At 36.1% G+C, this 13466-nt stretch overlaps 1 protein-coding gene across 1 annotated transcript; it reads left to right on the top strand.

Moving 5' to 3' along the window:
• Positions 1 to 12015: 12015 nt before the first annotated feature.
• On the top strand, positions 12016 to 12609 carry LOC139847630 (uncharacterized). The gene has a single exon (XM_071837340.1). The coding sequence runs from the start codon at positions 12016 to 12018 to the stop codon at positions 12607 to 12609; it is 594 nt and encodes a 197-aa protein (XP_071693441.1).
• The last annotated feature ends 857 nt before the right edge of the window (positions 12610 to 13466 follow it).

The following is a 13466-nucleotide window of genomic DNA, read 5'->3' as shown; positions in this document are numbered from 1 at the left end:
AACCGTTGCTTATCGTTTAGATCTTCCGCCTCAGTTGAGCTCCGTTCATCCTACTTTCCATGTATCTAACTTGAAAAAGTGCCTTGCCGAACCCGACATCGTCATCCCTCTTGAAGAGGTTACCATTGATGACAAACTTCATTTCGTGGAGGAACCGGTTGAAATTGTGGACACCTCCGTCAAGACGTTGAAACAAAGCCGAATCCCGATTGTCAAAGTTCGTTAAGAATGCCAAAAGAGGACCCGAGTTTACTTGAAAAAGGCAAGATCAAATGCAAAAGAAATACCCTCACTTGTTCCCGGTTCCGGAAACGCAAGATCCCGAGGAAGAAACAACGACTACTACGCCTACTTAAATTTCGGGACGAAATTTCTTTTAAGGAGTAGGTAATGTAACACCCCTCCTTTTTCCGTTTACTTTTCCGTTTAACTATTTTAAATTCCGTTATATGTTTATAACATCTCCCGTTAATACGCGTTTTAAAAATATCTCGTTTAGGTAAATCACGCACCCACAACCGAACTCGAGGGACTAGTTTCGCCAAAGTGCCAAAGAGGTGATTAGCTTTGACTAGTCAACCCCACCTCCCCATTTCCTTTTTCATTTCATTTCCATTTTCATTTAATACTTTCCAAATTTCTCTCAATCTTCATTTCAAAGATTCATCATCTAAATCACATCTAGCAAGCTTCAATCAAAACAAATTACATATTTGAAATCCTTGCAACTTCCTCTTCGATTTCATACCGATTTCATCAAGTTTGGGTAACTTTCTAAAATCACTAGATTTTGTGTTCTTGATGTTTTTAAGTTATAAAGTTGTTAATTAGTGTCTATGGCTCAAGTCTAACATGATTATATGATTTATATGCTCGATTTCGTTATTTGAAATAACTAACTTGAATATGAACTTTGGTGTGTTTGATTTGGTGATTTGGTTGCTTGAATGTTGGTAAACTTGATTAGTGATTTTGGTGAATTTGGGTTAGGATTTGATAAGCTTGAAATGAATATTTGATGCATTGAATGCCATGAATTATTGTTAGTAAGTAGTTAGTTGTATTGTATGCTTGATTATCTACAAAACGGCGTGTTCTATGTATGCATTAAATGCCCGAATCATAAATGTGCGCTTTTAAAAATTGAAGCATTAAATGTATGCATTGATTGATCATTTGATTTGAAAAGTCGGTTATTGCAAATAATGTTTTTGGTTGGTGAAATGTATTTAGTTGTGTTCTTTGTCAAATTACCTTTCTAATGATATAAGATGCGAGTTCTAAGTGTTTGCGGTTTATGCATAAAAAGGTTTGGGTTGAGACTTAGAAACCTGAAACTGGCCAGGTACCAGCTCGCGTGTAATGCCGCGGCGCGGCCAGCCTTTGTCGCGGCGCGACAATAGGCGTAGTTTGATTCTGACCTACATGGTCAAAATATGAAAAATGTTTGGCACGCTATGGACCTCCGATTCACATGTAACTTGTTCTAACATGCTTATATATGAATAAAAACTTCAGAAAAATAGTTCGGGACCCGACCCGAACGCGTTGACTTTTTCGTTGACTTTGACAGACCAAAGTTTGACTTTTTGTCAAACTTAACCGAATGATTATGCAATCTTTCTAACATGATCCTATACTTGTATCTTGCATGAAACTTGACAATTTGATTCACATGCTACATAATCGAGTCGTAACGAGCCATAGGACTAATTGAACATCTTTGACCAATCGTGACTATCGTTATTGATACAACCTATTTGTTTAGGTCGAGACTAGCATTGTTCTTGCACACGTTACTTGTTGAAGTAAATTTACATTCATACACTCAAGGTGAGATCATAGCCCCACTTTTCAAATACTTTTATACTTTTAAAATCGTGAGATAAGAAAACATATACATTACATACTTATATATACTTTTCACATGTGTATGTATACTTTTCATACTTTGATACTTTGAATACTATACGAAAGCAAAGATACATACGAGTTAGAACGAAAATCCTCAAGTCCAATTATCATTACTTGTAGGGTGTAAGCGAGAAATTATGTTGTGTGGCCATGCGGGTTTGACGAACCCTCATTCAGATGAATGAAACGTACTTTCGATGTATAGTGTAGGTTCTAACACTATTATGCAGAGGTAAGATTCAGTTAAGCTTGATAATTGGGTGCTCGTGATACACACACATCTTTTGAGATGTATACGCTTAATAAACGATTTATACTAAACCTTGTGATACAAATATACTTTATGCATACAACTATGATTTCACCAACGTTTTCGTTGACAGATTCTTTTATGTTTTCTCAGGTCCTTGAATGCTTAATGATACATGCTTCCGCTCATTCTTTTTGATACTTGCATTGGATGTCGAGTATACTTGCATACGTGAAGCGTCTTTTGACTACTTTCAAATTGTGTCGCATATGTTTCATTTGTACTTTAAACTTTGTTATGTAACTAGTTGTCGAACTACTTTGTAAACCTTGAAACATCCATACTTATGAAATGAATGCGACATGTTTTCGGTCAAACGTTGTCTTAAAAACTTATGACCATGTAACGGGACCCAAGTAGTCGGCGCCGTCAAACATGATTTGGTCGGGTCGCTACAATGAAGCAGCTTCAGGCTGCTTTCAAAAAGGTGTCTGTAATGTGTTACGAAGTTTTGTTATGCCAAGTTGGAAAGATCACAAAATTATAAAACACACTATCATACAAATGTCCTAAACACTATGTTAAATTAACCTCATACAATTCAATATACTATAAAGTCACAAATGTAGTCACTTTCATCTAAATACCTCAACCTAAATACCTTAATCTCTACACATGGGCACCAAACCAATTGTTGTATAGCTAAATTTATAACCATAAATTCATTTACTCAACAACAATGCATGTATCGAAGAACACATTAAACAAGCAAGCAAAGACAACAAATAAACACTAAATTTCCTTCATCTCTAACAATTAAATATTATTTGGGGTGTTTAATTTTTGGGTGTAATGTGTACACCCAAAAAAATGCTTGTAATGTCTAGTTAAAAGTAGCACCTAAACACTTTCAAGATGCGTTGGCATATAACTCATGTGATTCAACGTGCGTGACAAATGTTTTGAAAAAAGTACAACTACAAAAATAGCATACTTTCAAGTTCACCATAGTTAGAAACTATAACTGGTAAAGCCAAAATATACACCCAAAATGGGTTCATAATGCAATTGCTAAGTTGCATAATTCAAACAACAAATATCATATTAGTGTTTTCAAATACCTACAGTAAGAAAAACCATATCAGCACCATAAACAGCTTCTTCAATTGATTCCCTGTTTTTTTTAGCAGAATGCATGAGCTTCTAAAGGAATTATTAAGGGTGATATACATGTTGTCATTTAGACCCCTTCAGTAAAAAAACTAAAACTCTCTTACCTGTTATTAAAGATACACAAAGATGGGGAATTTTCAAATTAAACTAACATATAATCTACTTAATGTTAATTAATTTGACATGGGTATACTGCAGTAAGATTGATAGTAATTAAAATTGAACAGAATAACAATAAAAATTCAGAAACTTTAATGAACACAAATAACAGTTAATGTAGTAATAATAACCCCAAGCAAAAACGAAAACCCTATATTGCAAAATGGGTAAAAAATGTTAATAACCTGAAATATAATATTATAATAGTTATAATAACCAAATCAACATGTAACTATTCTAAGTAAGAATATGTAAGCATACGCTAACAACATCAGGCCGTGTTTTGTGTACAGCTTTCAAACCGTAAAATAATTGCTAGTAATTGTTACTCTGTTCCAAGCAGATGACAGGGAATTGCGTCGGTAAGAAGCCGACAATGGCGAACCTTCGTACCTCATAATCCTTCGATGATATCAACCGATTAAAGCTTTAAACGATGAAATCAACCCATTCAAAATCGAAAACCTCATAAACCCCAAAATCACCAACGAAAAAGAATCATGGAAACCCTAGCCTGAAATCGTGATGACATAAATCGATGGCGGGGAGGGTGGCGTTGGTGGTTACGCAGGTAAAGATGGTGGCTAGGGTGGTGTGGAGAAGAAGATGGGCCATCGGTGATGCTATTAGGGTGAGAGAGGTTGAGAGGGATGCAGATGTACAGAATGCGGTGAGAGGTGAAGACGGAAGCAATATCTGGCGTATGTACCAAACTTTGGTTGAAGAGAGTGATGGAAAAGTCTGGAAACTAATGGAAACTAATCCGTAAATATCTATGAGTGTCAAAAGACAAAAACACCATTTTCTAATTAAAAATTGGAGGCTACAGTGAAGCCAGTTAACTCAATTGTAATAATAATAATAATAATAATAATAATAATAATAATAAACATGATTATTTCATTACTTTTAGTGGGGAATGATGCATTACTTACTAGTGGGTAATGATAATATTACCTAATATTATTACAACCAAGCATCATTAATCATTATTATTTTCATTCCACACCTAATACTCCCAACCAAACACACCTTAATCATTATTATTTTCATTCCACATCTCCTAATACTCCCAACCAAACAGACCCCAAGTGTCTAAAAGTGATGGTCCATGTGTCCTATTTATAGGCATAAGAGCTCCTAGATATTCGGAGACACGTGTCACATTTGTTTGATAGTCTAACAATATTATGATTGACTGATTTATGCGAAAACCGTGTAACCGACTTTGAGCTTTACGCTGATGTGGCATGCGTGTTGTCCACGCGCTTTATGTGTAGATATTTAGGGCTTACGCTCCGTTTAGCAGCCTTCGGGCTTACGCAAAATGCTGAGCTCCCGGCCTGACGTGTAATTTTTTTATGACCTTCTTAGCGGAAAATGCTGAACGGCTTACCATCTTCACGAATGAAATACAAAGATGGGACATGGGCTAAAGTAGTTGTTCGATACGCCTGCCAAAACAACGATCAAGTTGGTGCTTATCTAAAAGATGAATACTCAGTCAATCTCTTTACCGACTAGAAAAATAACAAATAGTCTATATGCGCATGTGTACTTCATGACCGTAATTACTCCAATAATTTCAATGAAATCAAGATTATTAATACATTTCGGAAGTTTATCGTTTGTTAATGCATTCTATAATTGATTAAACAAAGTTTAGAGACAGACAAAAAAAAAAAAAAAGGTCAAGGAGACGTATTTTAGCAAGCTACAAATCTACAGTCCTCAAAGATGACATTTTTTTCGGTAAATACAAAAGATAAGAAGTCTAATATAGGAACTAGTATGAGCTTACCTAGTGGTTCTGGTATTAAACAACGATTTATCGGCTTTTTGGTAAATACCCATTGAGCTGGCTTAGAACACATAATATGTGCTTGAGTAGCATTCTTCATCCGGTTTGCTTTCACACAATCAGGTACCTACGAAGTGAGACTTGTAGACACGGTATGTACACATTATCTGAAGTCAGACTTGACCAACCCACAGCTTCTCATCGTTGATGGGTTACTTCAGTATCGTACAAAAGGCCCTTTTAGACAAAGTTGTCTTTCCAATTCAGAAAAACGTTTCATCATTATACAAACATCAACACCTTAGTGTCTACATAGTTTGAAGATAGGTCTAATAATAATAAATAAACCAAAACAACTTAATGGAAATACAAAAACATAGATAATCTAAAAAGAGAATACATTAACATTGACCGAAGCTTTGCAAGTCCTCTCTTAGGTGGCTGGCTGGCTCATGCATAACCACACATCATTTGCATGACCAGATTGAAACATTCAGCTAACAAAGACACATAAAAATGGGTTCATTATATTAAAAATCAAAACATTCGTAGATGAGTAATTTATTATGGTAGATCCTTATAACATGTATATAATCTGTGCACGGTAATGTTTTATAATGATAATCTGTGCATGGTAATGTTTTATAATGATAATCTGTATGCGCATGGTAATGTTTTGTATTATTATAACATGTTTATGAAGCTGAGCATACCTTGTTAAAAAAAACACAGTATTCTTTGTAGATCGCTAAGTCACCCCAATTCTGAGCTAATGGATCTAAAGCGGGAACTGCACTAAATAGACACGTGCATAATAAAAAACATTAACAAAAGTTTGTGATCTCATTTTACTAATAAGTACAAAAAGATATGAACATCAACTTCTGGTTTGAAGTTGGATAAAAAAAATACAAGTACATGTGTACTTGTCTCCATGTGCATTTATATCTGTATTTTGATTTATCTCGCATAATGGAAACCAATGTTTGGATGGGCTTAATGTAGCTGCTCGAGTATGGGATACATCAAGTTATGTTGCATGTTTTGGTCACAAATTAGGTGAAGTAGACTCCAAAGATGATTCTAAATTAGAGGCATGAAAATGAATAGATTAAATCACAGCGATATTAGATTAAATCATACTGTAGCATATTGTTCCAAAATGTGTGTTCCAGTTAGTATACGTAACAGATACCAACCTGAGAGAGTGTAGTCATTTAAATGCACGTGTTCATATTAGTCGCTAAACTTTAATATTATAAACCCGTAACTCAAAATGTCAACAACTATTTACAACTGTCAGCAAATTGTTACAACTATTTCCACCTCTGTTAGAGATTAGTATGTGCAAACCTCGTGGTTCTAGTATTAAACAAAGATTGATCAACTTTTTGTTTTGCCACCAGAATTGTTCCTCGAAAGCTGGCTTAAAAGTTAAAACACATTATGTGCTGAGTCAATTAACCAGAAACACTTTTGTGTCTTTATATTCTTTGTAATTAGCCGAGTCAATTAAGGAGGAAGTAGGATGTTGAGTTAAAAGGACCGAAAAAATAACGCGTCTATTTTCAAATCATACTTGCCCACACAAGCTTTTATCCGGCACCATGGCTTGGGTCTAGTTTAAGCTGTCAAACAAATGGACAAGAAGAAAAATGCCTGTGAGTTAGAAATATGCACTTTCTTAATCAATATTAACTATTCTAGAACTAATAATAGTTTGATTGCCATTATATTTTTAGTAATTTTCATAATTCGTCCAAGATCGTACACATCAGGTGAATTCAATTATAGGAGTTACAGTGCTGATAAAGTTCTTGTAAATTTAAAATTGTTAAAGCTACAAGTTGCTGATCAGATGATAATTCTAGCCATTAGTAAATTGATAAGACAGAGAGAAAAACTAAAAGTTAATCTATAAACAGCTTACAGTTACAGCAACACCTTTGACTTGACTTTGCTATCCAAGCGATGATTCTCACATGTGTGTGCCCCATCTTCAACATAAAAGTAAGAAAGCAAAGAGAAAAGGAGCTTGCAATGGAAGAAAGAACTCAATAAGAGACGCAACTTTAGCCGTACCCAATGGAGAATAAGAAGCATATGATGAAATTTATGTACCATGCCACTAAGTGTAGCCGAACCTCATGGAAAATTGAAAGGATAACATGAAGATCAGGTACCTTATAAGGTGATCAAGAAAACTAAAATTAAGTCATCATAATAAATCTCAACCATTAATTGATCTACTAAGAGTGCTCCAAACTATGACAAGCTCTGTGAAATCAACTTAGAGCCTTTTCTTTGCCTAAAACAAGAGATAAATAATATATAAAACCCAAATATTGTTAACCTCAATGTCTCGCATGAACAATTGCTTCAGATGGTTACTTCAACTGGCACCTGGTCACACACTGTTGGGGGTGGTAACGTATATAACTCACACGTGTTGTCCAAAAATGGGCAATATAATGTGGCAAAAAGGGCAGATAAAATATCAGGTTAAAACAATGAAAGGATTAGTAAGTCGAATATCGACTCAAATGCTTTGGGGTGAATTTGTCATTTCATTTTACTCTTTATTGGTAGACACAGGGAGTCCAACAACGTACATCCCATGTACTAATTGTTTTGAGCACTGCGAGAAACATGAAAATCCTAGATTTGCCCCAAGTGATTCATGGACATATGAATCGACGTCATGCCTAGATTATCGTAAATCGATGAAAAGAACAATTGCTGGCATACTACTACATACGCAAGATCACAATAGTTATACCGCTACAATTGGTCGGGACCAATTTTCTTTTGGATCGTTTGAAACAAGCTTGATGTTCGGGTGTGTTACCAAAGAAACTAGTAACATACTTGAACAATACGTTGATTGCATGTTTGGGTATGTTACCAGTTTCTTTTGTAACACACCCAAACTTCAAGCTTGCTTCAAACGATCCAAAAGAAAATCAGTCTCGACCAATTGTAGCGATATAACTGCTGTGATATGCATATGTGCTAGTATGCCAGCAATTGTTCTTTTCATCACAAATGCAGGATTTAAGATAATCTAGGCATGACGTCAATTCATATGTCCATGAATCACTTGGGTCAAACCTAGGATTTTCTTGTTTCCCGCAGTGCTCAAAACAATTAGTACAGGGATGTACGTTGTTGGACTCCCTGTGTCTACCAATAAGGAGTAAAATGAAATGACAAATTCACCCCTAAAGCATTTGAGTCAATATTCGACTTACTAATCCTTTCAATGTTTTAACCTGATATTCTACCTGCCCTTTTTGCCACATTATATTGCCCATTTTTGGACAACACGTGTGAGTTATATACGTTACCACCCCCAACAATGTGTGACCAGCTGCCAGTTGAAGTAACCATCTGAAGCGAGACATTCACGTCATCATATTTGGGTTTTATATATTATTTGTATGTTATTTTAGGCAAAGAAAAGGCTCTAAGTTGATTTCACGGAGCTTTTCATGGTTGGGAGCACTCTTAGTAGATCAATTAATGGTTAGAGATTTATTAAGATGACTTAATTTTAGTTTTCTTGATCACCTTATAAGGTACCTGGTCTTCATGTTATCCTTTTAATTTTCCATGAGGTTCGGCTACACTTAATGGCATGCTCTGCATGGTATTATAAGGTACATAAATTTCATCATATGCTTCTTATTCTACATTGGGTACGGCTAAAGTTGCGTCTCTTATTGAGTTCTTTCTTCCATTGCACGCGCCTTTTCTCTTTGCTAAGTAGTCTCTTATTGAACTTGTACGTTGTTCGGATCATTTACGTTTAAACTAAGTAGTTTTACTCTTTAAACTAACATTTGGGTGACGTTAGACCCTTACTGCCTTTTTAAGCCGACTTCTTTAACTTTTTGTAAAACTAGTCTCAAGTAAAATTAAGCGCAAACAAGAAGGTATGCCCCGGTATATAAGTCACCCTATTTTTTAACACATTAACCGACCCACCCATAATGCCACCTCTATCAAACACCTATCGTTTCATCTCGGGTAATTGATAAGCTACGGTATAACTTACATAACAAAAAACACAACAACAACAAAACCCAATACCACATAGATGGTGTATGGGGGAGGTGAGATGTAGACAATCTTTCCCCTATCCGAGAATAAAGACAAGTCATTTCTCCACCCAAAGTGGAAACACACTCAAAAGTAGAGAAAGTCATCCCTCTCCCTATTCGACGGATAGAGAGATTGCTTCCGAGTGGACCTCCGGCCAATAATTAGGAAAAAAAAAATTTAAAAATAAATAAAATTCAGACGCCATGAAAATGGTAAAATCAAATTTTCATGGGTTCTAAATCCTGCCTGAAATTTACTTTAGGCTCTAAGGGTCAGTCAAGTCGTCAATAAATCGACGCTTGCTGTCGACTCAATAACTAGAGCCCAATAACAAAAATAAACTTATGTGCGTTATGCGAGACCATTGGCTTATTTGAGATCAAGGACTGCGCAATATCCCCAAAAGCTTATAGCTCAGAAACATACCAGGCATCCACCAAGGACAACTTCGTAAATTCCTTCCAAGATAGGACAAGAGCATTCTGTACACAAAGCAATGAGGGTTTTATAGTCAGAGAAATAAACAATTACAAGAATCACCAATGAACCATTAAAAATTGACAAGCCAATATCACAACCACATAGGCTCATCATTATCCATAAGGTATGCACGAACCACAAACTGTAACTTACACTTATAACTTATGACTGGACCAAAAATCATGACTAGAAACTCACTAACTCGATGCTACTTTATTGATAATTCCACAACCACCTCAAGATATAAAAAAAAAAAAAAAAAAAATTTACTATGACGACCTGAATGTCTCCATGAAAAAATGCCTCAGCAGGCAAGGTCTGTTAGCACTTGGATACACTGTTGGGGGTTAAAACTTGCATTTAAAAGGGTGATTACCTCAACAAATGAGAATCACACCAGCCCATAGCTGCAGATAGAAGGGTAAAAGTAATATTATAATAGAATCAGTTAAATCACCAAATATTATGAATTCAAGAATACATTTGTGAATACCATGAATTTAACAAACCTTTGTGGATACCTAGAAATCTACATTTATAACACGTGAAGCCTCAAAAGGTTCTGGGGTGGAACCCAAGTTCAGACTGATAAAAGCTCGTCATACAAAAAATCTTTCATTTCTGAAAATGGGAGCGACATAAAAAAAAGGCAAAAACGTAATTATGGAAATTTGTGTTACCTTATAGAGAATATATAATCTCTTCCCCATCAAGACGCCGTCGGCCACCGACAGCCACCGCCATCAGCAACTACCGTCACCGCATGAAATACCAACAGCCATCGAACACCACAAAGGTTGTTCGCCTAACCAAGTACCAACAACCATCAACCGCCGTCTGCAACAGACGGCCACCGCTACCGTCACCGCCGCTTGTTTAAAAACGAAAAAGTAGAGATTAGACATATCTGTTTCGTGGGTTGTAAACGAAAATACATACCGCCGTCACAACCAATTTTTGTTTAAAAACGAAAATACATACCGCCGTTAGCCACTACCGGCACCGGCGAAAGGAAGGAGAAGATTAACGAGAGGATGAGGAAGACGGCTTTTACTAGCGGCGGATAGGGAGGAAACGGCCGGATTTTGTACGACGGCAGCGGAGTGGTGTAGGATGATGGTGGTGGCGGCGTCTGATTTAATCAAAAAAACACTGTCTCGTTTATATATAACAATTAAAACACAAACACAACACACACTGTCTCGTTTGATCAAAAAAACACACTCAAACATAAACACACAATGGCGCGTTTAATAGTTTCGATGGATGTTTGGTACGAGGGACAACTAAGCGAAGATTGGAAGATGTATCTGGACGGGCAGTGCAAGTCGTTCGAGTCACTCGATATCACCTACTGGGACACGGGGCATTTGTTCGACTACATACGCGAACATGTTGACTTCGAGGCCTCGGATTTTGCTTGGTGTGATCCAGAAACCAATAAGTTTGAGTTTATCACGACCGAAAAAGAATGACATGAAATTGTCGGGAGAGCCTTACTCAAATGCAACCGAATCGAGTTGTATCGTATTGGTATTTGGACCCGACAATTCAACACCCGACCCCATCCTCACTACCCGCACAACAGTAGCAATGAGGGTTACGTGAGTGACGACACCATCGAGTCGTATTGAACTTGTTTTTTTAGGACTTTGTAATCATTTTTTTAAAAAAAAATTTAGGACTTTGTAATGTTTTTGTTTTTATTTTTATTTTTAGGACTTTGTAATGTTTTTATTTTTATTTTTTAGGAATTGTAATGGTTTTATTTTTATTTTTAGGAATTTGTAATGTTTTTTTATTAATAAAACCTTATTTTTAGAATTTTAATTGTTATATATAAGTTAATAATATAAAAGTTTAATATAAGAAATAGAGGTGGGACCAAGTGATGGAAAGTAAGTACTGATGTGGCACTAATGTAGCAGTCAGTGATCCCATGACGGACCGTCATGATTAAGATTGGTCTAAAAAGAAATTAGAAACGTACAACCTTCCTGAAGTACTACTCATCAATAAACTCAACCAATTCAATCTGCATGCATACCGATCCCAATGAGAATATTACACATAAACACTATACGGATACTTCATTGGTAATCGTATAGCTTTTCCGGTGGTTCAGAATTATGCCATGAATGTTTGGAGAAAATTCGGTATAGAAAAGACGATGATGAATTTCAAAGGATTTTTCTTTTTTAAATTCTCCACCGAGAAAGGATTGATGGATGTTTTAGAACATGGACCATGGATAATACGGAACATTCCAATAATTCTTAATAAGTGGTCTCCGAGTGTATCTTTGACGAAAGAGGACCTTACAAAAGTGCCATTGTGGGTTAAACTACATGACATTCCTATTGTGGGGTTCACAGAGGATGGACTTAGTTTAATCGCATCTAAGGTGGGCCATCCTAAGATGTTGGACTTGTATACGAGTTTTATGTGTGTGGAAGCTTGGGGTTGTCCTAATTTTGCTCGGGCGCTAGTAGAAATATCTTCCATGACTGATTTTAAAGAAACCATAAAGGTAGCTACTCCAAACATAGAAGGAAAGGGCCACATGATTGATACTGTTCGTGTGGAATATGAGTGGAAGCCTCCGAGATGTTCGTGCTGTAAAGTGTTTGGCCACAAGGATAATCAATGTCCTAAAGTTATTGTTATTGAAGCAGTGAAAGAACCTAATATGGTTGACGGGATTAAGCTATCAGAAGATGGTTTCTAGGAAGTGAAAAAGAAGAAAGGAAAAGGAGTTGCAGGTATGGAGCATAATAAGGGGAACAAAGCGGGTTTTGGTGTTGGTAAACCAAAACCAAAAGTGGTATATCGTTCGAAGAAGACTCATGATGAGAATAAACGAAGTTCAGAAACTGAAACGAGTAAGGATAAACAAGTTCATAATCCTAATCCTGCGTTTACTTTAGTAGATGATCTTAGTGATATAGAACCTGAAGAAGGGGAAACAAGCAAGTTTATGGCAGAGAAGAATGCTTCTAAGATAACGGCCCCGTTCGGCATGAAATCGGGTTGGTTGTAAATTGGAAGCCTATTTTGTTAAGGTCCTAATTTAGGTGTGTCGACCGTGTTATAGGTTTTGCTAGTCCTTTTTTTGATGGGTGGGTCTAGCTAGTTTTATTTTAATGGTTGTTTGTGAGGCCTCAAGGCGTACTTGTGGTCGTTGTGCTTTCTTGTATCTTTTATTATTTTTTGAAATAATATTCACCGGGTAAAAACCCTTACCCAAAAAAAAAAAAAAAAAAAAAACACACACATTACAAAGCCATTCAAGCAAAATATACACAAACTAGACTTTGAGAGCCCGTGCGTTGCACGGTTGGCTCTAATTATACTAATTATTAAATCTTTAGTTAATGATGACAATATCAAAGCCCTCCCGATTATCCAAACAATTTACCGGAACAATATTATATCCATCATCAAAGCACTCCCGATCCCATTGTGTACACATGTAGATGTACTGTCACGACCCGGAAAATTTCGACTAATTTTGAACCAAACTCTCGATACGATTTAATATTTTTGACACGATAAGCAAAGTCTGTTAAGTTGAATCTCAAACAT

This window comes from Rutidosis leptorrhynchoides, chromosome 1 (assembly GCF_046630445.1).
Source record: "Rutidosis leptorrhynchoides isolate AG116_Rl617_1_P2 chromosome 1, CSIRO_AGI_Rlap_v1, whole genome shotgun sequence".
Lineage (NCBI taxonomy): Eukaryota > Viridiplantae > Streptophyta > Magnoliopsida > Asterales > Asteraceae > Rutidosis > Rutidosis leptorrhynchoides.
The sequence above is the reverse complement of the archived record's forward strand: the minus strand, read 5'-3'. Positions and strand labels throughout refer to the sequence as shown.